Source organism: Leptinotarsa decemlineata, unplaced genomic scaffold (genome assembly GCF_025532065.1).
Source record: "Leptinotarsa decemlineata unplaced genomic scaffold, Ldec_3_MD MMD2_tig00026330_RagTag_RagTag, whole genome shotgun sequence".
NCBI classification, from domain to species: domain Eukaryota; kingdom Metazoa; phylum Arthropoda; class Insecta; order Coleoptera; family Chrysomelidae; genus Leptinotarsa; species Leptinotarsa decemlineata.
The window spans coordinates 7,452,144-7,478,940 of record NW_027412690.1 but is presented as its reverse complement, the minus strand read 5'-3'; the positions used below and the strand labels follow the sequence as shown (position 1 = coordinate 7,478,940).

The 26,797-nt window shown below is 32.6% G+C and overlaps 5 protein-coding genes and 1 long non-coding RNA gene across 6 annotated transcripts; 4 read left to right on the top strand and 2 right to left on the bottom strand.

Moving 5' to 3' along the window:
- Nucleotides 1-1,712: 1,712 nt before the first annotated feature.
- Nucleotides 1,713-2,649, bottom strand: RpS6 (Ribosomal protein S6). Its single transcript, XM_023163261.2, has one exon. It carries the CDS (start codon nucleotides 2,512-2,514, stop codon nucleotides 1,768-1,770), a length of 747 nt encoding a protein of 248 aa, XP_023019029.1. The 5' UTR covers nucleotides 2,515-2,649; the 3' UTR covers nucleotides 1,713-1,767.
- A 1,485-nt stretch (nucleotides 2,650-4,134) lies between these two features.
- spn-F (C2H2-type zinc binding domain-containing protein spindle-F) lies at nucleotides 4,135-5,800 on the top strand. The gene is made up of 2 exons (XM_023163262.2): nucleotides 4,135-5,036; nucleotides 5,463-5,800. Exons 1-2 carry the CDS (start codon nucleotides 4,307-4,309, stop codon nucleotides 5,735-5,737), a joined length of 1,005 nt encoding a protein of 334 aa, XP_023019030.2. The 5' UTR covers nucleotides 4,135-4,306; the 3' UTR covers nucleotides 5,738-5,800.
- Nucleotides 5,801-11,900: 6,100 nt separating this feature from the next.
- LOC111507883 (uncharacterized) lies at nucleotides 11,901-14,753 on the top strand. Its single transcript, XM_074182882.1, has 2 exons — nucleotides 11,901-12,279; nucleotides 13,454-14,753. Exons 1-2 carry the CDS (start codon nucleotides 11,901-11,903, stop codon nucleotides 14,482-14,484), a joined length of 1,410 nt encoding a protein of 469 aa, XP_074038983.1. The 3' UTR covers nucleotides 14,485-14,753.
- A 6-nt stretch (nucleotides 14,754-14,759) lies between these two features.
- On the top strand, nucleotides 14,760-17,599 carry LOC111507884 (uncharacterized). Its single transcript, XR_002722451.2, has 2 exons — nucleotides 14,760-15,221; nucleotides 15,273-17,599. It is a non-coding gene; the product is annotated as an uncharacterized lncRNA (long non-coding RNA).
- On the bottom strand, nucleotides 17,162-17,894 carry Pop5 (POP5 ribonuclease P/MRP subunit). The gene is made up of 2 exons (XM_023163251.2): nucleotides 17,739-17,894; nucleotides 17,162-17,681 (listed from the first exon to the last, which is right to left on the bottom strand). Exons 1-2 carry the CDS (start codon nucleotides 17,756-17,758, stop codon nucleotides 17,252-17,254), a joined length of 450 nt encoding a protein of 149 aa, XP_023019019.2. The 5' UTR covers nucleotides 17,759-17,894; the 3' UTR covers nucleotides 17,162-17,251.
- Nucleotides 17,895-19,436: 1,542 nt separating this feature from the next.
- On the top strand, nucleotides 19,437-21,888 carry LOC111507873 (uncharacterized). The gene is made up of 2 exons (XM_074182881.1): nucleotides 19,437-20,047; nucleotides 20,440-21,888. Exons 1-2 carry the CDS (start codon nucleotides 19,678-19,680, stop codon nucleotides 21,414-21,416), a joined length of 1,347 nt encoding a protein of 448 aa, XP_074038982.1. The 5' UTR covers nucleotides 19,437-19,677; the 3' UTR covers nucleotides 21,417-21,888.
- The last annotated feature ends 4,909 nt before the right edge of the window (nucleotides 21,889-26,797 follow it).

Genomic DNA, 26,797 nt, shown 5'->3' with positions numbered 1-26,797 from the left:
TATGCAATATGGAATAATATTTTGGGGATCCTCAACTCGCATACTAGGGGCTTTTCGTTCTCAGAAAAAAATCATCAGAGCTATGAATAAAACTCACCCTTCAGAATCTGGTAAGCCACTATTCCGAAATTCTAAAATACTAACGTTACCTTGTCTCTACATCTTGAACTTGATATTGTTTATAAAGGACAATGAAAATACGTTTCTGAAAAATGATCAAATACATGCACATGATACAAGGAATAAGGAAAATATTCATCTGCCCTTTTCCAGGCTTCTCATTGGTCAAAATTCCCCAAAATATGTTGTTATTCAACGAAAAAAGTTATTCAACTTTTACACCAAAGGTTCCAATCTCATCGTTAGTATCAATTTTATTATCAGACAACTGAAAGACACTGTCTCTACAGAGGTTCTCAGAATGGCATATCATGGTCTAGTGTCGTCGGCAGTCACATATGGCTTGATCTTCTGGGGTAATTCAACACATATTGATAAAGTATTCATTGCTCAGAAGAAAATCATAAGATGCATGATGGGAGTTCGAAATGATGTATCTTGTAAAGCTTATTTCAAATCATTGTGAATTCTAACTTTACAGTCACTTTATATTTATCTTCTAATTATGCATATTAAAAAAGAACAAAATACCTACAGGAAAAGTAGTGAAATTCACCAACACCAAACAAAAATGACATTCGCTTACCATTCTCTAGGCTTAGAGTGGGACAGAATTCTACAAAATACCAAGGAATTCTAAGTTATAACCGTTATCTTTGGCGAGATAAAAAATTTAAAAGATTCATCTAACATGGTACCTATAAATTTTACATCACATGACATAGCTATTCCATCTGGAATGTTATTTTTTCTGTTATAAAATTTCATTGAAACAGATTTAGAGGTATTCAATATTAAATGATTGCATTCACACCATGACAAAAATCCACAAATACCTCTTTGACTATTGTTGCTTCATTACAATATTAAATGTACTTATTGACAAGAATATAGTTGTCTTTCATTCAAATTATTTCATTTCAGTTATTTACCACCAAATATAATTTAATGTAGGAGTTTAAAGTCTTACAAATTCATATCTAAACAGAATTGATCCACTCAATTAACAGTTGTATTTAGAATAACTGACCCTATAATTTACATTGTTTCTCTTGTTTACATCTATATTTCTGGTTTCTGAATTTAGTAATCTTCAAAAAAATCTAAAAATGTGTTCCTACTTTCAAAATTTCCTTGAAATAATTTCAATGTACTTTTCAAGAAGTCGATTTTTCTTCGGAAACATTTTGGATGATAAAATGAGAAAAAAAAAGGTGGATTCATGCACCAGTCTTAGGACATTTGTCTCATGTCTAAAGAACTCATGGTTCTCATTAATTTAAACATACTCATAGGTATTATAGGTAAGTATATATGAGATAATACTCATGAATGTACATTTCCAATAAAAATTACTACTTACTTTCAAGACTAGAAACACCTCAAGAACGGATGCTGAAATAGAAACAATGGAATACCAACTGAAAAACAAAATGAAAGCAGAGGGTATTGCAGTTAGTAAATTCATTTATGTATCTATATGAGTTTTCCAGAAGTTTCAAACATATTTTTCCCAAAAAATATGTTCATTTGAATGGTATTAATAAATACTACAAAATGATGTTAATGTTGAGTAAAAGTAGAGACAGAAGCTCAGCAACAACGTTTATTTCTCACATTGTCTTACATAAAATAAAAAATTTGAATCTACTTCTGCCCACTGTGAGTGCTGGATTTACTATCTCTCATACTGGACCTGCGCCTCTTGGCGATTTCCCTACGGGCCTTCGATTCCTTCTTGCGTTGAGCTAGCAATTTGGCGTATGCATCTTCTTGTTCTTTGCGTTTGAGACAACGTTTCTTCTTGAGAGCCAAACGGTGACGTTTTCTTTGCAGAACGACTGGAGTAATCAAACGTTGGATTTTTGGAGCCTTGGTACGGACCTTGGTCTTGCCTTCTTTAGGTTCCAGAGGACGTTTGACAACATACTGGCGCACATCATCCTCTTTACTCAGGTTAAACAATTTCCTGATGCGAGATGCTCTCTTGGGTCCCAAGCGACGGGGAATGGTGGTGTCCGTTAGGCCAGGGATTTCCTGTTCACCTTTACGAACAACTACTAAAGCCAAGACGCTGAGGTTACCGTCAACTATGCACCCACGGACAGATTTTCGTTTTCTTTCACCGGTACGTCTGGGTCTATAGCAAGAATGACCTTTAGAAAGTAAAAGACGTACCCTGCCGTTAGTGAGAACACCCTGCTTCATAGGAAAACCTTGCTTGTCGTTTCCTCCTGAGATCTTCAGAACGTAACCTTTCCATTCGTCTCCAAGCAGATCAGCTTCCACCTCCTGGCCCATGCGTTTCTCGTAGAAAATACGGATCTTGTGTTCATCCACGACTTCCACCAATTTTTGGCACCCAGTTGCTGGGTAAGACACATTCAACTTCATGGTTATTCACTTGATTTAGTTTTTAGAAAATAACAATTTCTACTTTGATATTACACACGACTAAAGAACAAAATTCTCGTCAACGTGCACATGAAACCACCATGTTTCAAAAGACGGAATTCAGGAAGTTTCTTTGCCGACTGAAAAGGAAATTGTGAATCAGCGACATCTGTCTAGTACACAGAACAACTTACAAGAAACACTCTGCACGGAACAGGAACCACAAAATTTTTACCAATCTAAAATTTTTGTCGAGTTATTAGTAAACGTAAACATAGTGAAATGGAGTTAGTTTGATCAGAATGTTGGACTCGTTTACCAAGATGACATCGTAATTATTCTCCGACTGCTATCAAATTATATATCTGATGAGTTTTGATTGATCCGAAAATTGACGTTAAACACCTGGAACACAGATTATAAGTCATACTATATCAAAGTGTCGCCAAGGACTCGATTCTCAAAATTACTTTCATATGACTTAAGTTCGTTTTCTCATGGAAAAATGAATTGGTATTTTCCACAAAGGTATGGAAAGGTCCCATACCTCAAAGGAACGTTTACCTTTGCGATCCGTTGAACAAGTAAACACTTGTCTATATCATGTGATTTGAAATATTTCTAAATGTTTCACTACAGAACATATATTATTGATATTTGTGGTTATTAATGGTTCTGAATATACTATCCTAGGTAATTTTCTGTATTTGTCAACTACAAGATTTTTGCATATTTTGAAAGGGGTATATTTTTAGGAGAGAATAATTTTTGGAGGTTTGGCTATCTACTTCTCCATCTTTATCAAAAAAAATTGGAAATCCTCCAAAGAAGGGGAAAACAAAATGAACTCTTTACAAAGATCATGCGAATCAAAAGAAAAGCCCTCTCGAAAAAATTACTATCATATAAACATTAAATTACATGAAAAAACAAACTTTCGAAATAACTACATTCATATGAACATTGAATTCTACAAAAAAATATTTTCTATTCAGTTTGTACTTCAAATATTCGTTATGGAATTGATTCACATATTCACAAGATTGTTACACAATATCCTATATGGAAAAGATAATATTTCAATTTCAATAATTTTATCTTGGACTGAATGAATTTGTTGATATATTTTTCCGTGATTAGCATCAAATGGTAATAACCTCTGTGGTGGAGAATGAAAAATCAACTTTTTGATTCTCTTCAAATCCGTGAAATTCCTATCTCCCTTTTGATTTTTCATATACTAGAGCGTCATCTTTTTTCTTAGCTACGTGCCGTGGCGTTGACATCCAATGTTACCTTCTCTCCCAAAAGCATGTAATTGATACCCTTCATGTTTGGAGAATGGTTAGAGGAATTTCGAATTGTGTTGGATAATTCAATTCCGAAATTAAGAAATTTTATAATTTTCCATTGGCAACGATCTCTTAGAGAGCATTACAGAAATCGAAATACATACATACGTACGTCAATTTCACTCTGTTAGCATTATATCATAAGAAAGTTCTGCGTTGCGCATGTGCGTTTCTGATATACCATAGTGGAATGTTTGTTTCCGTGGTTTTTTTGACGTGCATAGCACCGTTCAGTGACTTACGCCTACAATTGGTTGGCAACACTGTCACATACAAGGTGGAATTGTGTCAGATGCTTTTCAGACAGAAGTTCTGTCAGAACTATTTAACAATAACTTACAGAAAAGCTTTGTTTATGTAAATGCAAGACAATGAATGATGGTATTGGTTGAATCCTGATAATATAAAGAACTATTTAATAATAAGTATACGAATTCCAAATGGAAGAATCACTAGGTGCCCAGTATGCAATACAAATAGCAGTTCACACTCTCAGAGATAGGTGCAAAAGTTTGCAGCAGCGAATTACTCTCCTGGAAGAAGAAAATGTAGACCTCCGCATGAAATGTACTCGAAGCGAAGAAGCAGAACAGCATTCTCTATCAGAAATGGATAAATTAAGGGTTCAAATTACTGAAGTATCTGAAAATAGAGACCAGCTTCAAGAAAAGGTCAAAATGGTGTCTGGAGAGAATCAAGACTTATGGAATAAATTAGGTAAACTGATGAATCTCAATAAAAACCTTAGAGAACAGCTTGGCAAGATAAATCAGACTGTAAATCAACATTTAGCTCCTACACATACTAATTTGATAAGGTCAAAAACGTTTACCCAGACGGATCCTCAAATGAAACTATCTCCAAAGAACCTGGACATCAATGAAAAAATCAGTCTTGAATTGGAGAACATATCGCTGAAACTCTCAGACAGTTTCTCAAAGCAGAAAATGGAACTCGAGAAAATGTGTTCAGAAATTGAAGACGTCCAGTACAACGAAGCAGTTGTGACTGAATCTTTTGGTTTTTATTTTGACGATCAGTTGGAAGAAGATTTATTTGAAGAATTGAAGTATATCCTTGAAGATTTGAAACTGCTGAAGGGAGAAGTGTTGATGCAAAAGGAGACATTAAAGACAGCTCTAATGTATTTAGATAACCTTCAAAATAGAGGTTAGTATTTTGTGGTTTGGGTAATTCTTATGATTATGTTGACCATTCAGCAGAACAAAATGTATATATTAAGGTGTTAGGTTGAGTTAGATACATTCTAAAACTTGAAGAGAACAATTACAGAGAAGTAATTGTAGGGCTTGTTGTAGGGACATAAGGCATTTTCATATTGAAACTAGATTAAAACTACTACTGAATTCAGAAGTAACAGTAAAAATAAAAGTTTCTTGTGATTACATGTTTCAAGAGAGATAGTGTTTCCTATTTAATGCCCATCAATAAAATTAAAATAGTCAAAAATTGTAAACTAGATTCTTTGAGTTTTCCGATGAGAGAAAAACAGACTTTCTCAACTCTGAAAACTAAACTAAGGAACTGTGCTATACTATTTAGAAAACAAATATTAGATTGAAACTGTTTTTTTAGAAATCCTTTCCTGCAAGTCCTGTGATACAAAAAAGAACTTAAGAAATGATAAGAGCACTTCGACAAGTGATATCAAACTCGGTGTTGATAAATGTATAGAAGCCAACTTGCTCATCGAAGAAAGGACTCCTTCAAAGCAAACACAGCCTATGGAATTTGAAATGATATGTCCCATCTGCACAAGGCAGTTCATAAAAGATGTAGAGTTCACAGAGTTCCAACGTCACGTTGAGAGCCATTTTACCCCAGAAGTTAGTTCGTACCAGTTATTATAGTATGGATAGGTGTTAGGTTATTATGTCATTTATCAGATGTAAAATAGATTGTATATCCTGAAATTGTATGATTGAATTCATCATTGTTTTTTTTTTAAATTATTCAAGAAAATCTTGAAATTTTTCATACAATTATTGTATCAGAAATGTCAAAAAGATCCCGTTCATGCTGTGCAGTAGGGTGTCTTTATTTTGACTGCATGTAATGGGCATCAGGTTTGAAAGCAGGAATGACTTATGAATAGAAAGAATATCCTGATCAGCAATCTCCACGTTCATAAAAATACTTCATTGGAACTCATTCTACTCATAAGTTTAATGAGATATTTTTTTTATTCATTTCAAATATGTCCGGAAATTTGACAAAAGTGAAAATTAGTATTTCTAAAGAAATGAACCTTAAACGTTCAAGCCCGTCTTGGATACACCTACACAGTAGGTTGAATGGACTGACGCCTATCAGAAAACAACTACTCCACAGGGTAATACCACGAACGGCATTGGATTATCCGACAAGCGTCAGTGCAGGAATCTTCACAGAAAATTTCCTGCATATGCAGTTGGCAATATAACTGAAAGAGTCGATCCTCAATTTTGGAACGGGCACACTTGCAGACAGGTTTCAGGCTCCTTAGCCACTCGTCAGTGCAAGATAGTGACCATCATCGACCTAAAGTCAATGATATTCCATAATTGAAAATCGAGATTCTTTCAGAGTATTTCATTCCTCGTCTTAAGTTGGAGTGAACATCAAAAATGTCACTCCATCTAGTGGACGAGGTACTAAGTAACTGCATATCCGAAATTTGCCCGATTCCTCTGAATAAGGAAGAAAAACTTTCTTATTACTTTGTTTACTGCCTGTCTTCAAGCATAGCCGACTGACTAATAAGAAAATTAGTATTTCTCATTTATTTTCTGAAGTACTTCGTGTTGTACCTCTTATATATTTATTTTTGACGTTTTCTTACGGCTTCCAGACCAGGAAAAAATTATTCGACTTTTTCAAACCATTCCTTGGCATGCAACCACAAGTTTCCGAATCTAAACGATACGGAAATTCTGTACTATGCAAAGAAGGGTTGCAAACTCAATTATTTAGAATCCTTGGAAATTCACAAGCATAAACATTGGGGGTGCAACCTGTTAAATGACCAAATCGATTTAATTTACTCTCCGGTTTTTAAATTGGCACATGCGCATTGTGAACTGTAAATTCAGGTACTCAATCGAGTACCTGAATGTTATATATTAGCGAATGTAATGAATCATTCTTAGTTTATTGTTTAAGTTTGAAAATGCCCATATAGGACGAAACTGCAGTAACGTTAGTTACAAATAAAAGTGGTAAAAAATATTAAAATTTTTATTTTTCTTTTCATTCCAGAATTGTGGTGTTTGCAGATTTCTATATAGAAATTAAATATATATAGAAATGCCAACAATTTGTAACTTTTTTCCATGTACTTCGAATGTTTATTCCATTTGAAATGTTTATCAATGTAAAGTCATAGAAATTTTATATAGTTTCTATTCATTAGTTTCAAATGTTACATCATCTTCACTCTTTTTTCTGAGTTATAAATATGTAATTCAATCTCGAAAAGATTTAATATTAATTATTGACGTTGTAACCACAGGTCAGTTTTATTTAAATCATTGATTACTCTTCATCTTAGATAGTATCAAAGTCAGATCCAGAGTATATATTGGGTGTATCTGTTTTCTTGTTCATACTTTCCGGATTTTTGTTAATTTAGATCATTTCTAGAAAGTATTTTACACTTTGATGTGATTCGGATTCTCTGGCCTTGTTTTTGATATCTATTCAATTATGAAATATGTCTACCAGTAACATTTAAATTTGATGCATTATATAGATTCTAATGTACTTTCACTGAGATTTGTTTATTGTTCTGTGAACTTTGAATATTTTGTAAAAAAATGGTATTGAAAATTTGATTTGTTTTTTAAATGAGGATTTAAGCTTTTTGAGAAGCAACTATTCTTGAATGAATTCATATATACTTTTATATATTTTGAGGTTTGTGAACTTGACGTGATGTATAATGTATTATAGTTGGAAAGTTATGAATATATTTTTTTAGTACATTTTTTCAATTGTTAATTATGATATATCATAAAAAAAACTTATCGGTGTGGAGAGTATGACTATTCCGTTATATTTGTTCTTATATGATGAAAAAAATTACAATTGAAAGATTCTTATTCACAAAAGAATTGTGTAACACAATCAGATTTCTATTATCTAAAAAGATATTGACAGATTTGTAATCTAGGAGAAGTAAAAATGAATGGAATATTGAAAATAATACAACCAATATATTTGAAGATTATTCGAAAGTAAATATCAAAAATGACAAAAAAATATCAAAAATATAAGAATGCTAATTTGAATGAATTGAAATATTTGTAAAAACTCCATATAAATTCAAATCAAGAGCAAAAAAATAAATTATCACAACCAACAAAAATTTTGAAATAGAAATGAAACAAAGCCGAATTCTAAGTTGAAATGTTTATTTATTTTATTTATTTATTTGCCACTGAGGTACAGTATGCACATATGGTATGTCAATAACTTCAAATATATATATAGAACATAATAATAGTGGGATACTAATAAAATAGGAAGGTATTTTATTTATCATATATTTCTTCTTTCCTTCCTTTCTTGGTGTGTCCATTTCTTAACACCAACACAGAATATCGGAACTATTTGAGGTATAACCAAGAAATAATTAGTTTTCCTTTCCAAAAGACCCAGTGAGGTATGTATCAAAAGAAATGCCTTTGGTTCTGAACCACAGATTATCTTGAGAGTCAGTGAAACTGAATGGTACTGTGAAAGAAGCATAGTTCTTTGCATTTTTGAAACTGTGTGTCTGAAGTAAGATTTCGTATTTGGTTTTGATTGTCATTTTGCGTCTAGTATTTTCGAAGAATTTCTTGCTGAAGCATTAATTATTTCAGATCTGAGAAATGGGCGAAAGCCCTTCCTTTTTTGGTGTGTCCATTTCTTAACACCAACACAGAATATCGGAACTATTTGAGATATAACCAAGAAATAATTAGTTTTCCTTTCCAAAAGACCCAGTGAGGTATGTATCAAGTGAAATGCCTTTGGATCTGAACCACAGATTATCTTGAGATTCAGTGAAACTGAATGGTACTGTGAAAGAAGCATTGTTCTTTGCATTTTTGAAACTGTGTGTCTGAAGTAAGATTTCGTTGCTGGAGCATTAATTATTTCAGATCTGAGAAATGGGCGAAAGCATGTAATATATGAGATTTGCTTGTGAAAGCCGTGGACACTGCATAAATATTATGGACTTTGTGAAAAACATTTTCATGAAAAATATATATCCAAAGGAGAAACATAGAAAACTTTATTTGCTCAAGCTTTTCTAACATTATTTGCGTACACATACGAGAACAAACAGAACATAAGCAGTCTGCAGAACGAAACAGAAAAATCATTATTTTATTAGGTGAAGTATCATTTCAGTTCTTTTTGGAAATTACAATTTCAGTAAATCACAGTTTTATTCATTTGAAATTTTCAAATATTGCCATTGTTTCTCCACTGAAAAAACCAACTTCCACTCAGTGCTCTTCTGTCATACAAGGTACAGTAACGTTTTAAATATTTCATCAGTTTGAGTAACAAAAATATTTTAATACAAGGTCCAAGTGGTACTCAGTATTTGGAAACTGTCGATAGGAGTTCCTTGGGTGATTTGGTATGTCACAAAAAGGATTTGAAGCTTTATATCTTCTATTAATTATCTGCGAGCGCTTTCGACAGCTGGTCGTACTGTCATCTTTGAGGCACTCCTCAAACTGTTTGAGGAGTGCCTAGAAGATGACAGTAGTTTGAGGAGTGCCTCGAAGATGACAGTACGACCAGCTGTCGAAAGCGCTCGCAGATAATTAATAGATATATAAAGATATAAAGCTTCAAATCCTTTTTGTGAAATTTAATATCAAAATACTGAAAATGAAGGAAAATTAGTTGCATCATTCAAAATTTTCAATTGAATATTTGTTACAAGTCTCAATAGTTCGTCTGTGATCATCTATTATTAGTGTTGTAGCATTGTTATATCATTTTAGGTTTTAAATATAGTTTAGGTTATATGTATGTTGTTTTGTTTATTGATGTACTCCTACATTATTATTATTATTGTTTGAAGTTTAGTGAATAAATCAATTGAAAATATTGTTTGTTGATATTATGGGATTTTAGTAAATGAAGTTTTAACAAATTTAAAAAAACCTGTTAGAAGCTTTTTCTGTTCAATTTACAACCATTTACTACTCATGAATATTTCAATGTGTGAATAATTTTTCATGTAAAACTTATGACTGACGTTGATTTGATTTATTTATTTATTTTTGTCTCTGTTTTGTAAACGTAAAACATTTTCCGAATATATTATTTTCTATAGGATATTTAATGTATTTGGAGAAGGTAAAGGTATTTCATTTATTAATGATGAATGGATAACTTTTAGAAAATTATGGAATGCCTCTTTAAATTATTCATCAAAACATTCAACCGTTTATACATACCGTCCTGAAGTACCGATGTTGTTTTGAATTAGTTTTCTGTGTGTAGCAAGTTTTATTGTGAATGATAAACATAGTAATTTTTCTCAGTGTGCTAAGAATGATTTCACTCAACACATGATTTGAAGGCTACTAAAATTTGCCCCTTCAACATAAAAAGTGCCGACTTTACTCTCGCTTCTGTGTAGTATTCTATAACACCAACATGATATAGATTAAAAACGCTAGAGCAGTGTCTCCAATATTTAATTTCGAAAGTACCCTCTTCATGCTATTGACGGTATTGTCATAGAATATGTGTTATAGTTCCTTTCACTTTATATCGAAAAGACAACTCGGTCTCTTTGCTTCGTCTACATCCATTCCTTTTACGAGAGCTGCAAACCACAAATTCCAAAATATAATTCTGTGTTCAGACCTTAGTCACAGAATCGTTTATAGAAGGGACACAGAACAAGAACAATCTCGAGAATATTACTGTCAATGAAGTTAGTTTGGTTGAAATGTTGGCCTAACAATCTGCCTAGATAACATCGTAATAATATCTCGACCACAAATACATTGTACATAGTTTCGAATAATTGTTATTTACCGCTAAAAATGATATTTAACACAGAAACTTCTTCCCTTAACATCAAAGTTCCGCCAGATAAGTTCATCTTCTGTAAAGTATTCTGTGCCTCAGTCTATGGAGCCTGGGGTCAGAAACCTGCAGTGATCTGCAGTTTTACCGGGAATGACTCGATCTAGATTCTAGAATGAGATTGACCAATTGTGAGAACAGAAATACTTATTATTTTTTCAAAAATTATACATACCTTTTGTTCTCATATTTTGATTTACAAACTTTTATTTCCCTTTCATATTAAAATATATATTTTTTAGGTTTATTGACAGTTTCTTCATGGTTTATATATTGTTTTTTGATTGTTAGAAATTGTCCTTACCTTAGAACGTTGTACATGGAACATCACTTTTGGAACACCCACACAAAAAAACTTTGGTTCATTTCACTCAATACTCAATGAAGTTTTCAAATAGCTAATAATAAACTCACTTATTTGTTTCTAAGAAACAATAATAGTACTGACAACATAATTCATACAGAAAAATTTGATGACTAAAATAAATAGAAATATAGACTACTGACACCATCTTGCGGCAATGTCGGAACTTTCTTACTTGGTCTACAATAGGCCTGCTCTGGGTATAAATCTATACGGTTGCTACGGTTATGGTTCTCCGAAATGCCGAACTGTTCCTAACAGTCAGAAAACAGGCGCTCTTGTTACGTAAATTTTTTCAGTCCTGATTTTGAACGATTCGAAACAGTGAAAACTAAGAACCAGAACAAGCCTAAAAGTATTGAGAAAATTTTTGAACTAAAAGAGCATGACAGCATCTACCAGTGTATTTAGAAACAATATCCCAGCACAGGCTATATATGATATATAATTGGTAATTACTATGAAATTAATATAATGAAGAAAAGGAACACTGGATTAAATCTTTGGCGTTTTTTTTAATGAGATCTTTGAAAACTAGCCCACACATTTTTACTTTATTGAAAATGGCTACTGTTGAATATGGAAAGCTAATTAAAGAGGAGGTGGAATCTGTTGATGATGAAAACAATATCAACAACTCTGAAGAAAAATATGATGCACTCGAAATACAGTATAATGAGCTGAGTAGCTTAAAAAGCGAATTAGAGTTAGAACAAATCAAAAGTGAAGATGTTATTTATCAAGTGAAATCTGAAAAGTGTGAGGAAGAAGTAAAGGAAGGCTTGCATTGTGAGCTGTGTGGAGGAAGTTTGCTCAGTCCAATTGATTTTTTCAGCCCCCAAAGTGTGAAATACTGCCGTATCTGTCAAGGCCCGAATGAGTCCAATTCAATGCAAGGCGAAATTACGACTCTGGATTTGAAACCACTCCAATTGGGCTCAGGTAAAATACTATTTCAGTAAAAGTATGACTGAAAAATATTAGATATCAATGGATGCAAAAAAAATGTTCTGAAGCCTTGTGAAAAGTTTTATGTGAGTTTTCAACTAATCTACAATAATTGGGAATGAGGAACATCAAAGGATCTCAAATCTGTTGTTTGAGGATCAAATCGTTGTAATTTTTTTTCTTCTACATCATATTTAGATTAAAAGCTGGGGTTTTTATTAAAATGAATAATAATTAATGAGTCATATCTTGGATAATGAAAGGAAAGTGAGGTTATCTACATTCAGATAATACATTGAAAGAAGAGTTTCAAATTATTAATATCTTCTGAAACACCTTTTTACACCTATCAGTTGTTTATTTAATGTGAACGGTGAATGACTTGATGATGATGAGTGACAGAAAACAGTGTGTCAGAATCGAAAGTGAAATCAGTAGCAGAACAGTCAGCTACAGAGTTCCACAAGAAACCGTTTTGGGACCTGTTCAGTTTATCCTTAACATAAACTCCTGTGAAAGTCACAGGTCTCGATGATGACCCGTGATTTTTTTCAAAGATGAAAACTGGAACACCCTGAAACAAAAAGTCATTGGCACATTTCCCATCACTATTGAATATTTTGATAGCAATTTATCTACATTAAATCCGAAAAAAATACTTATGTACCATTTACCGAAACCGACCTACCAACCTGTCATTGATGTTCCTGTGGGAAATGATGTGGCACAATTGTAATTCTTCAACACAGTCAAACATTTGAGTGTAATTCTTGAAAGTCATCTTAAATGGAATGCGCATATGAAAAACATAAACAATCTGGTATTTAGTGGGAAAATTGAAATACCTACTTGAAAAAACTTCCTGGCTTGAGACATCTCAAAACTAGGTAAATATAAATCATTAATGAGTACAAAACTTTCTTCAGTAAATGAATAATTTGAAAATTATAGCAACAAATAATTGCTTTCAGTTGTTCATTTTATAATTTTATTCCAGTATAATGAATGCATTATTCACTTATATTTGTAATCATTTTGGATTAATGCTAAACGAACCTAGTTGTCATTAATTTTGAACAATAGATTGGATTTCTGAGTTGTACATGTTTTGCTTCAAAAATAATACATGGTACGTGACTCATCCTGATAAACTTGTTTTTTTTTACAGATTTTGGAATGTTCCTTTCTGGAACCCAGGAAAAAACAGTCGTTGGGAAAGAAGAGAAAGTTATCAATAAAAATATGTCACCAACACCTTATGACAAAGAATTTGTTACTGAAAATGTTAGTTTCTTTGAAGACAAAATGCCACAAAAAACAGAGGAAGTTGATAAAACATTTAGTTCTGAATACTATTCAAATTCAATTGAAGAGAATGGAGTTCATGAGAAAAATGGAAGAAGTGATACTGAAAATAGACCAACAAAAAAGATCCCACATGTTTGCAAAATATGCACAAAATCATTCCGTAGAAGTTATGAATTAAAAAGACATGAAAAACTTCATACTGGGGAAAAACCATTTCAGTGTGAAATCTGCTCGAAATCATTCTTTCGGAAATATGATTTGAAGAGTCATGAAAAAATTCACACCGGCGAAAAATCATTTCATTGTAGATTCTGCTCTAAATCATTCAGTCAGAAAATTAATTTGAAAACTCATGAAAAAATTCATACTGGTGAAAAACCATTTCAGTGTGAAATCTGCTCTAAATCTTTCATTCATAAAAGCCATCTGAAGGATCATGAAAAGATTCATACATGTGAAAAATCATATCAGTGTAAAATCTGCTCCAAGTCACTCACTAGAAAGCATGACTTGAAAAGGCATGAAAAAATTCATACAGGTGAAAAACCATTCGAGTGTAAAATTTGCTCTAAATCATTCAGTCAAAAAATTAATTTGAAACGTCATGAAAATATTCATACTGGTGAAAAACCATTCCAGTGTGAAATCTGCTCTAAATCTTTCATTCATAAAAGCCATCTGAAGGATCATGAAAAGATTCATACTGATGACAAATCACATCAGTGTAAAATCTGCTCTAAGTCATTTACTAGAAATCATGACTTGAAAAGGCATGAAAACATTCATACTGGCGAAAAACAATTCAAGTGTAAAATCTGCTCTAAATCATTCAGTCAAAAAAATTATTTGAAACATCATGAAAATATTCATACTGGTGAAAAACCATTTTAATAAAAATTTTGCTCTAAATCTTTCATTCACAAATACCATTTGAAGGATCATGACAATATTCATGGTGGAGAAAAAATCATTTCAGTGTAAAAACTGCTCCAAGTCACTCACTAGAAGTAATGACTAAAAAGGCTTGAAAAAGTTCATACAGTTGAAAAACTATTCAGGTGTTGAATCTGCTCTGAACCATTCAGTCAAAAAAATGATTTGAAACGATATGAAAAGATTCATACTTTCATTGAAAATTACTTTTAAATTCCATAAAAAAAAATTCTCTTGCATCAACTCTCATTGCATGGCATCCTGCTGCTAGTCTTTTACATAAGTAGTCAACATGGGAATCAACTTTTAGATTTTCATCAATGTAGAGTCCTAAAAATTTGTTTTTCTCCAACCTTTCAATTTCTACATTTTGAGTGTACTCCCCCAATGTCACATCTAAACGTGACCGCATTTGTTTTGTCGATGTTGAATGATAGAAGATTGGAATCGCACCACATTTTCACCCTTCCTATGTCAACGATGATTTGATCAGGTAAATTTGAGATGGTATTGCTATGCCAGAGGATAGTGGTGTCGTCAGCGAAACATGTGAATTTACCACTTACGTCAACATGGACTAAGTCATTAGCATAAATGAGAAACAACACCGGCCCCAAAACGGAACCTTGTGGGACCTTTAAACCTCCCTCTGATAAAATTCCATCTAATAGAACAATCTGCCGCCGATGGAAAAGGTACGTCTCAAACCAAAGTAATGGATATCCTCTAAATTTGTAAATTTCTAGCTTACGAAGAAGTAGCATGTGGTCTACACAGTCGAAAGCCTTGAATAGATCACAAAACATGGTCGCTGCAGATTCTCTGTCTTTGTGTACAGGTTTTCCAGTAGTGAAAATATAGCATCTTGTGCACCTTTTGAAGACTGAATGAAAGAAAGCTTCTACTCCATTGAAGAATATTTACAAAAACAAAATGTCATGGCACCTGTATAAGTTGTTATGTGTATACATGAAGTTATTTTTTTTTAATAATGTATTTTCTTTTGATTTTTAATGTAGTATTATGATGAATCTTATACAGTTTTTGTATTGTCTGATGTAAATTATTATTATTATATTCAACTATTGAGCATAGTTGAAATCGGTTATTTGCGAAATTATTCTAAATTTAAGGGGTACTTGTTTATCACTTAAATAATTATATTTTGTGACAGGGAGGTTTGTATCAAGCTTCCAGTGTTAAACACAGTTTATGTATTAGGTTCTAGCCTCTCAAGATCGATTTGATGTAGTTTACAGGATGTTTCCTAACTATGGTACTAAACTCCAGAGGGTGATTGGTTCGGACGTTTTAAGAAAAAAGTTTTTATGAATATATGTTCGGAGTTGCCTCATTTCTGACATGCAGGGCGTTGAAAAAATATTTCGAAATAGAAATCTTAAAACGTTCATCTCTTCCAACGTTCCTACACATTAGGTTCTGGTAAATGTCTACCAGAAAAAACTACTTCTCCGGTTAATGCCATGCTGGACCTTGAATTATATCCGACAAACATTTATGCAAGATACCTCACACAGGTTAATCAATGTACTCATTTAATATTAAAGTCATAAGAACGGCTATTTTTAAACGGTTTTATTTAGCTTGTCCTGTTTGTTTCGGTCAAATTTTGTAATTGAAGTTGGACTCCCTTCCCGTTAACAGATCGATCTGATATTTGGTACACACATTTAGTTTTGATGACGATACAGTTCAATAAATTGTTCCCTATCATATTTTATTAGTTTTGAGAAAAAGAGGTTTCACCCTGAAAATTTTAGACAGCTTTACAAATCAATATTACTGAAATTGGTACTCAAAAGCCTTAAGGCAAGTGACTTACGGTGAAATATCAATGTCATATCAGTGAGGATGACTGTGTTCCATGTAAGTGAAATTTTTACCTTTCATTTAGTATATTGTGTAGAAATCCTGTGAATGATATACGATTTAATTCCATAACGAATGTTTGGAATACAAGCTGAGCAGAGAAATGTGTTTTTGTATAATTCAGTGTTCATATAACAGTATTTGTTTCAAAAGAAATTTTCTTTCGTGTAATTCAATTTATTTATGAAAGTAGCTGTTTCAGAAGGGCTTTTTCTATCAGTTTGTGTTTGAAATTTACTTCTTTGCATGATCTACACATAATTTTGTATCAATATGGAGTAGTAGAAAGCCAAAAACTTTCCCAAAAAATATAACCCTTTCAATTTAATGTAATAACCAATTAGAAATTTATAAGTGGAAAAATATGTTGAAAAGGGCGAAAATTTCAATAATTATTTTATTGATAGTATATTAGATATGAAGTCAATCATCTGTTAATTATGACGACTCATTTAGTAACTTGAGCTGCATGATGTTCCGAGACTTCATGTGAATATATAAGGGCTATAATTTTATTGTTTTCAATTGATAAAACTGGGGCACATTCAGTGTATTGCTGTCCTCCGTTTCTTAATACATTAATAAAGAATAATTCAATGGAAAATACTATTTTCCTCAATTTCATTATGTGCCTGCATATTTCTTCGATTTTTTAAACACAGTGAATTCAAAGCTCAACCAACCTTTCTCCTCACACCGTCCACAATTTTCACAATAGGAGTTTGGTAAAAAACATCTTTAATAAAACAAAAATCACAAATAAAACAAATCACAAATATCACTCAGATGTCATATTTTCAAATTCCACCTAAACACAACTCATGGAGTTGCTGTATTACAGTTTTGATAAAGCACTATCCAAATTCAGCATAGCATCTTTCAGCTCGTTTCTTTCTTCTTCAGTTTTTAGTGTAACACAGTACTCGTCGAACTTTTTCTGCTGGTAATTTTTGAGAAATGAAAAGCATTGTTTAATGGATGCACCGATATAAAGAATACTTATCACAACATTCTTGTTGAATATTTGTTTAACAAAGGGTATGGAACTAGACACAAATTTGTGAGGACCGCGCCTACACCTGATGACTGCTGTTCTTGAATGTTCATTGATGTATTTCGAGAGAAATCCAGCCCTTATAGCTGCTACTCCAAAGTCGCCATGCAATTTCTTCACTTCGTTTTGTATTGACTCGAAAAGTGACACTTCTTTAATTTTCAGAGGGGCGTTTGTCTTGCCAATTTCTTTTATTTCCAGTACCAAGTACCTACAAAAACATTCTATATGAATATGTCTCCAAAAAGTGTACTGAATAATTACAAACCTGTTTTTATGTCGAACCATCTTTGAAATTATTTATGAAATCTAATATTTTTAAAAACTCCATATAAATTTAAACCCAAATAAATAAATTATCACACCCAAGAAATATTTTGAAATGAAAACAAAACTTAATTATAGGTTAAAAATTGTATCTCTTCTCTTCGTTTGTCCATTGATACCAACATGATATTAGGTTAGAAACGCTAGAGCAGTGTTTCCAACTTATAATTTCGAAAACACCTTTTATTAATACTATATAACCTTACCATTTATATCAAAAGACGACTTGACTGTTTCGTCTACGTCTATTCTTTTTACGAGAGCTGTAGACCATAAAATTTAAAATGAAATTCTGAGTTCTGTGTTCAGACCTCAGTCACAGAATACCTTAAGGAAGATACATTCAACACGAAACAAGAAAAATGAAATTTTGACAATCTTGGGGTGATTATTGCCAACCTGAAAATTTCGTTGAGTTGGTAGTGAACATGAAGATGGTAAAATGTATATATATATATATATATATATATATATATATATATATATATATATATATATATATATATATATATATATATATATATATATATATATATATATATATATATATACCGCTAAAAGTGACACATAATACCGATCACAGAAACTTTTTTTCCCCTCAGCATCAAAGTTCCGCCAGAAGAGTGTCTCTTCTATAAATTTATCTGTACTTCAGTCTATGGAGCCTGGGGTCAGAGAACCTGCAGTGAAGTTATTCGCTCTTTCTTCTAGATCAAAATATGTCAAACAGAGACGCTGAATATCTTTTACCAGGAATGATTCGATATAAATTCTAGAATGAATGCCGATTACTTTCGTTGTTATATTTTGATTTACAAGCTTAAATTGCCCTTTCATTAATATTGAAATGCATATCTTTTTAGGTTTATTATCAGTTTCTTCATGGTTTATACATTGTTTTTTGAATATGTTACAAATTGTCATCACCTTAGAACGTTACACATCGAATATAACTTTTGGAACACCCTCACAAAAAAACATTGGTTCATTTCACTCAGTACTCAATAAAGTTTCCATCTAGCGAATAAGAGATGATGCATTTACTTATTTGTTTTTAAGAAAAAATGAAAGTATTGGCAACATAATTCATAAAGGAAAATTTGATGGCTAAATTAAATAGAAATATAGATTATTGGCACCACCATGTGGCAACGTCAGAACTTCCCCATTTGGTCTACAATAATAAGGCGTTTTATGGCGCTCATGTAGTAAAAAAGTATATTCGTCTGTGATTCAAATACATTCATTCTGGCGTTGAAAAGATGAGTAGTAAAAAAGTATATTCGTCTGTGATTCAAATACATTCATTCTGGCGTTGAAAAGATGACGTTACATCAACTATGATTTGAAACGTATTTATGAATGATTAAAACTTGCGTGCGATTGGTTTTGAAACGGAATTTGACGTTACGTTACGTCAGTTGTCTGTTTCTGCTTTATTTTTATTGTTATAGTTTATAAGGTTTTCAAGCTGGGAAATTATTGTATGCACAAATCTGATTCTACTTGACGTTAGAGAAAATTGAAAATTTTGTATTCATTATTGAATTTGACATTTGACACAAATTGAATCATTCCATTTTGGCGAATCTTATTAGTAACGACGTCACTAGTCACTACGAATCGTTTTTGTACACATGCTCGAATACGATTAAAACGTCAGAAAATATCTATAGACTTCTATACCGTGCTATAGTCTAAAGTCTAAACATAATTTCTAAACCAAAAGCGCTTGACAGCATCTACCAGTGTCACAAATTAAATTTTAATCTGTGACAGTGTATAAAGGGTTGTTGGTATAAAGAGACAAAGAAAAGCTGGTATAGATCTTTGGTGTTGGAGACCTTTGAAAGCTAGCCCACATTTTCAATCTTTTGAAAATGGCTACTGTTGAATATGGAAGACTAATTAAAGAGGAGGTGGAATCTGTTCCTGATGAAAACAATATCAACTACTCTGAAGAAAAATATGATGCACAGCATAATGAACTGACTATCTTAAAGATTAAATTAGAATCAGAACAAATCAAAAGTGAAGATGCTGTTTATCATCTGAAATCTGAAAAGTGTGAAGAAAAACTAAAAGAACACTCACATTGTGAGCTGTGTGGAAGAAGTTTGCTTAGTCAAATTGATTTTTTTAGCCCTCATAGTTTAAAATACTGCCCTGACTGTCAAGGCCTGAATGAGTCCAATGCAATGCAAAGCGAAGTTAAGACTCTGGATGTAAAACCACTCAACTTGGGCTCAGGTAAAATATCAGTAAAAGTATGACTATTGTATTTAGTGGGTAAATTGAAATACTTGAAAACATCTCCTGGTATGAGACATCATAAAACTAAGAAAATGTAAATCATGAATATCATTAATGATTTCAAAACTTTCTTCAGTAAATGAATAATTTGAAAATTATAGAAAATTATAGCAACAAATAATTGTTTTCAGGAGTTCATTTCATAGTTTTATTCCAGTATAATGAATGGATTATTCACTTATATTTGTAATAATTTTGGATTAATGCTAAACGAACCTGGTTGTCATTAATTTTGAACAATAGATTGGATTTCTGTGTTGCACGTGTTTTGATTTAAAAATAATATATGGTATGTGACTTACCCTGATAAACTTGTTTTTTTTTTACAGATTTTGGAATATTTCCTTCTGGAACCCAGGAAAAAACAGTCGTTGGAAAGGAAGAGAATGTTATCAATAGAAATATGTCACCAACACCTTATGACAAAGAATTTGTTACTGAAAGCATAAATTTTTTTGAAGATGATATGCCACAAAAAACAGAGGAAGTTAATGAAATATTCATTTCCGAATACTATTGGAATTCAATGGGAGAGAATGGAGTTAACGAGAAAAATGAAATATGCGTGAAAAATTTCAATGAAAGAAGTGATACTGAAAATAGACCAACAAAGAAGATCCTATATGATTGCAAAATATGCACAAAGTCATTCAGTAGAAGTTATGATTTGAAAAGACATGAAAACCTTCATACTGGCGAAAAAACGTTTCGATGTGGAATCTGCTCAAAATCATTCCTTCGAAAATATGATTTGAAAAATCATGAAAAGATTCATACTGGCGAAAAACCATTCAGCTGTGAAATCTGCTCCAAATCCTTCATTCAAAAATGTTATTTGAGAAGCCATGAAAAACTTCATACTGGTGAAAAACCATTTCAGTGTAAAATCTGCACGAAATCATTCCTTCGAAAATATGATTTGAAAAATCATGAAAAGATTCATACTGGCGAAAAATTATTTCAGTGTGAAATCTGCTCGAAATCATTCATTCAGAAATATAATTTGAAAACTCATGAAAAAATTCATACCGGCGAAAAACCATTTCAGTGCAAAATCTGCTCTAAATCTTTCATTCATAAATGCCATCTGAAGGATCATGAAAAGATTCATACTGATGACAAATCATATCAGTGTAAAATCTGCTCTAAGTTACTCACTAGAAATCATGACTTGAAGAGACATGAAAAAATTCATACAGGTGAAAAATCATTCAAGTGTAAAATCTGCTCTAAATCATTCAATCAAAAAATTCATTTGAAACGTCATGAAAAGATTCATACTGTAGAAAAAATAATTTCAGTGTAAAAATTGCTCACTCACTTGAAGTAATGACTAAAAAAGTCTTGAAAAAGTTCATACAGGTGAAAAACCATTTGAGTGTAGAAGGACCAAGCACAAACCTTATGGGAAATGGTTTTTGGTAAACTTTGCTGATTTTTTGGTATGATGAACTTTTTGATGTCCTGATAAAGTATCCACGGTCACAACGAAAAATAATAGACAGTTTTGAGAAAAAATTGATCAGTCGGCAACATGGGCAATTTGGTAGTAACCCGGGAGAAATATGCCATGTTATTTTGCAACTTCATGCCTCTTGTAGAACGTGCTTTAGCAATTCTTTCATGGGTCTTGTGTCTTTACAGCACCGTTGGCCAATAATTGCAGACCATACAGGGTGACATATGAAGCCATAATCGGAGGAATGTAAAAATAATGTTTATAACATGAAAACAATTGAAATCAATTGATTATGTAAAAATAAACTAATTTTTTTATATTGGCCTCGTTTTCTCATCTATCCAAGTAAACCTCTTTACCATAAAGACAAGACAAATCATGCCTTTCTTGTTAAAATTCGTGAATAAACCTTTTTATTATTTATATTATTTATTTCTTCTGAAAATATTTTGGATAATGGCAGCTATGTATTGTATTTATGCCAGGTTTTCGCAATTATAAGTTTCCCGGATTTTGTGATTTTTACTTCTGCAAAAAATTTTGTATGAAATTTTCATTAACTAAAATTTGTATCATTTCATTAGTTACGAAGTCGTAGACAGACCAAAAATGCTGACTTCAAAAAGTTTGAAGTCAGAATAAAAAAAATCCTAGTTAAAATTTTGAATTCAATAACATTCCAATTCAGAATTTGAACTCAGTAGGCGTCTTCAGAAGATAATAATAATAGTTTTATTGCAAAACGATCATCACAGGACACAGCAAACGTCAGGTACAGGTTTAAAAAAGCAAGTTGAAATGTATTTACAATGTCTATAAATCGGGGGGGATGAAAATATTTGAATATATGTTAAAACAGTATTCTAATACAAAGACAAGAATTTAAGTATACAGCTGAATTTAAAAATCTGAGAAACACAATTGAATGAGTTTCTAAAACTAATACATGTTATTACATCTAACAAAAGAATAATAGCGTTTCTGCTTCAAGTAACTTATGACAACTCCTGAACCTCTTCAGGCCTTTGATATCTTTCAGTACTTGAGGTAGTGAGGTGTATGCTTTGATTGCTTGGTAGTGTGTGCCTTTCTCATAATAAGTTGATTAATGGTAAGGTACAGATAGCTCATTTCGATGTCTAGTGTGGAGGTTCATATTAGTAGAATATTGATCAGCATTTGTAGGAAACAGATATTTCTTTACAAAGTTGACAAGCCCAGGAAATACAGTGAAGGCACTGTCAAGATGTCTAGTTCAGAAAAGTATGTCCTACATGAAGTATTACGACTCAATCCTAGTATACACCTCATAATTTTCTTTTGTGTTATGAACATTCTTTGTGAGCTTGATGAAGAGCTCCAAAATATACTCCCATAGGAAATGATTGACTGAACATGAGCATAGTAATTTGTTCGCAAACAGCTGACTGATAGGTACTTGGTTTTCTTCATCTCCTGCAGGGCGCGTCGGAAAGAGTATTACATTTCTAGTGATTGGGAAAAGACCTTGTTTTAGACGTATTCTACGTCAGAGGTTCCAGTTTCACCTTTCTGTAAAGGTGGTCCTAAACGATCAATCTGCTTTATCAAACCATTGAGTCAATCGATGGTTTCGAACACGGATTTGGCCTTCCTGTCCCTCACATTGGTTGCCCTCAAGCGGAAAAAACAACAGAAAAAGAAACGACGGTGGTCGAAGTAGTACCTAGTACATGGTAATTATGTAGTTTTCTTGTTTCTGTTGTAATAGTCCTTGCTCTTCACTTTCCATAATTTCGAACAATCGCGATATAATTCAATCAACAGGTTAATAAATTCCCGCTCAGAGTTTTCGGGAAGCTCACTTTGCGTAGCGGACACCATGGTTTCTATCTAGTGACTGACGCAATGCTTGACGAAAATTGTCCTAGACCAGTGTTTCCCAAAGTGGTCTAGATGGACCCCCAGGGGTCCACGAGAGACTCGACGGGGGTCTATGTTGGCGTGACCATAAAATGGGGGTTCACAATTCGTAAGCGGGGGTCCACGAAAATTTATCTGGTTTTAATAGTGAAGAATCAAACTGTTGGTTTAACTTCACCTGTCAATCTAGGCAGATAATATTTCAAGAAGCTCAGCGACTGTTACATGTGAAAACTTGTAGATGGAATATCACAGATCAAGTACATCCCTTGCAATGAAATTATGACTATTTTGTGATTGGCATTGTAGTATAGAAATTACGTTATTGTTGTTAAATTTTAATTATATCGCGACTGAGTAATAGTGTGATAATTATGTATTTGAATGAATAACACGAGTAAATATACCATTTTTCTTTTTATTTTCACCATACTGAATGGGGATTTTTCTAAATAAGTTCTAAATGAGTGAGAATTGACTGATTTCTTGTTCCGCGAGTAGATGTCAAAAAAGTAAAGTTAGATGAATTAACTTTTTTGATTGAACAACTTCATTTTTTCATACATCCACTCACAGCACAATCAATGGATGAATTAACCGATCAATCATCACTTTTTATTCGAAAACTGTTGATTCGTGATTGGAACGTAGCCGCAACGCGAATTTCCATAGTTAGATCTAATCTTCATATTTTTTGTTGACTTTTGGGAATATGGTAGAAATGTATCTGCAGGGAGTCTAACGGAAACAGCAAAATTTTCAAAGTGGTCTATGATAAAAAAAAGTTTCGGAACCTCTGTCCTAGACGGTCAACTCCCTCCTTCAACCGCATGAGTCATTCAACCTTTCTATCAATCACCATCAAGCCTTGCTTCAAGCGTCAAACAGGTTCCTACACGGTCAATCCCGCTTGAGTCAATCGATTGACTCAAGCTTTTGATCAAAATGATTGACCGTCTAGGGCCTCCTTAAAGGAAGCTTGTTGTGATGGTATATAAACGATACAACGTATTACAGCTTGTATGTAATATAAGAAAACAAAAATATTAATTATTGATTATATAGATAAATTATAGGCTTAGCCAAAACTATAAGCTATAATTTAATATATAATGATGCTGCAAGAGAAAAAATCACATATATATTACAGATTATTGACATGTCGTGGAGAAAATACATGAATTAGGTAAGTGTAAGCAGGACCGGATTTAGAAGTTTGGAGGCCCTGGGACAATGAAGACGTAGAAGCCATAATCAATAATTATTTTTCGAATTTTTGTACTTATTTCATTTCTATTGAACTCATGGGTACAGATTACACATACAAAAGTATTGCCACTGAATGCTGGATCAAATCAAAAATTGATAGTAAATGAAAACTTGCAATCAGGGCTTTCTAATATATGGAAAACAAAATTATTTTTTGGGCAAGTATTCTTAGTTAAAATAGAAACAATGTGGATATTTTTTATTTTTATAAGGGCCTCCAACTGTGGAGACCCCGAGGCAGTAGCCCCGCATACCCTGCTCTAAATCTGGCCATGAGTGTAAATATAGCCAGGATTACCAATAAGGAGAAACGGTGTCTAGTGCCGAATATTTTGAATGAATAGTCATGTTATGAGTTCATTCCGAAATCATTTATTATTTATAGTGTCATGAATTGTTGTTCTTTCTATTGAGTGTGGCCAGTGTTTAACACTGCTTCTGAAAATTATTCAAAGATTTTAGGTTATCTGGTAATGTGTTATATATAATCTGGGACTTAAAAATTTAAAACTACGTTGTATACTTTTTTCACATTCAGGTATCATGAAGTTATTTTTTTCACCTTTTGTATTGTAGATATGTTCAAATTGTTCTGACGTTATTTTTCTTTGTGTGATCTGCAATAAAAATTTTAGACTGAACAGCTGTCTGAGATCTGGAAATTTAGGTATTAGGTACTCTTTCAATAAAGCATCGCTCGAATATGTAATTTTTTCATTATAAATAATTGTTTAATTAATTTTTATATGGTATTCAAATTCATGAGACGACTGTCATTTACTCCACCTCAACCCAATATACCATACAAAAGTTGTGACTGGATTAGTAAAAATTAAATGGCTCTCAAGTGATATATCAAGAAATTCTTTGAGGAATTTGAAACGAGAACGGAAACCTACCAATTTATCACAAATATCACTAGTTTCCAAATACTATCGTAAGTGTGTCCACAAAAATTTTATTGATTCTGCTTCTGGTATCTTGGCGTCTTGATCAATTACTTTTTTGATCAACCAACTTACAAAAGTATGTATCAAATATAAATTATAACTTGTTGGTGATTTTGGCACCGATCTTAAAAAAATGAAGGCCTACTTTTGATTTCGTATTTTTGGTTGATTTCGTGTACCTATATACGAGATCTGTTGAAAATATGGCAAATTTATATTTTTCTCAAAAAATATTTATTTATTTACAATTTCTATTTTGTCACTTTCGAAGAAATCCCACTCGAATATAATACACTAGTGCCAGCTTGTTTTCTAATCCTCGAAGAAGTTCTAGTATGCACTTTTTGGTTTGCCTTTGAGCTCTCTTATCGAATCGGATTGATTGTATCTCCTCAATCGTGGCAACAAGCCGTCCTTAGAGTCTCTTCAATCTTGGGAAGAGAAAAAAGTCGCAAGGGACCAAATCTGGTGAATATGGTGGTTGAGGCATGATTACGAACAATCAATGACGAGTGAGCAGGTGCATTATCGTGATGCATAAGTCATGAATTGTTTTTCCACAATACCAGACGTTTTCTTCGCATTGTTTCTCCTAAGCGGCGTATAACGTCAAGATAGTACTCCTTATTGGCCGTACAAACATGTGGTAAGAACTCCTGATGCACTACGCCACGGTAATCGAAGAAAACAATGAGCAAAACCTTGACTTTGGCGTGCTTTTTTTCGGTCTTGGCCCTCCCAATTTGGGAACGAACTTTGCTACCACTCGCTTCATGCCCCAAATTCCTTCTGATGAAAATCGAGTAGTTTTCATAAAAGAGCTCTAAAACAACGCATTTTAAACTTATCATTTCAACCTTTTGCTTTGAAAAAATATTTAAATACTTAAAAAACAGGAATGAAATAATGCATTCAACATTTAAAGGGATTTGTTTCTGTAATGTACTTCACTATTTTTTAACAATAAGACACGGTTTTCATACATACCATTTTATTTCCCAAACTCAACTGAACTATTATCTCCAAAGGTCACAGCCCAGCGCATACAAAAAATAAACAGTTTTTATCTCAAACAATTCGGATACACTACAGTTTCTATTTCACCAT

Excerpts from the sequence above, each read along its gene's own strand:
- LOC111507883 (XM_074182882.1), top strand. The coding sequence starts at position 11,901 with ATGGCTACTGTTGAATATGGAAAGCTAATTAAAGAGGAGGTGGAATCT. Across the intron at positions 12,280-13,453 it reads ACCACTCCAATTGGGCTCAG|ATTTTGGAATGTTCCTTTCT; the intron begins GTAAAATACTAT and ends TTTTTTTTACAG.
- Pop5 (XM_023163251.2), bottom strand. The coding sequence starts at position 17,758 with ATGGTTCGACATAAAAACAG. Across the intron at positions 17,682-17,738 it reads ATGGTTCGACATAAAAACAG|GTACTTGGTACTGGAAATAA; the intron begins GTTTGTAATTAT and ends ATGTTTTTGTAG.
- LOC111507873 (XM_074182881.1), top strand. The coding sequence starts at position 19,678 with ATGGCTACTGTTGAATATGGAAGACTAATTAAAGAGGAGGTGGAATCT. Across the intron at positions 20,048-20,439 it reads ACCACTCAACTTGGGCTCAG|ATTTTGGAATATTTCCTTCT; the intron begins GTAAAATATCAG and ends TTTTTTTTACAG.
- RpS6 (XM_023163261.2), bottom strand. The coding sequence starts at position 2,514 with ATGAAGTTGAATGTGTCTTACCCAGCAACTGGGTGCCAAAAATTGGTG.
- spn-F (XM_023163262.2), top strand. The coding sequence starts at position 4,307 with ATGGAAGAATCACTAGGTGCCCAGTATGCAATACAAATAGCAGTTCAC. Across the intron at positions 5,037-5,462 it reads AGATAACCTTCAAAATAGAG|AAATCCTTTCCTGCAAGTCC; the intron begins GTTAGTATTTTG and ends CTGTTTTTTTAG.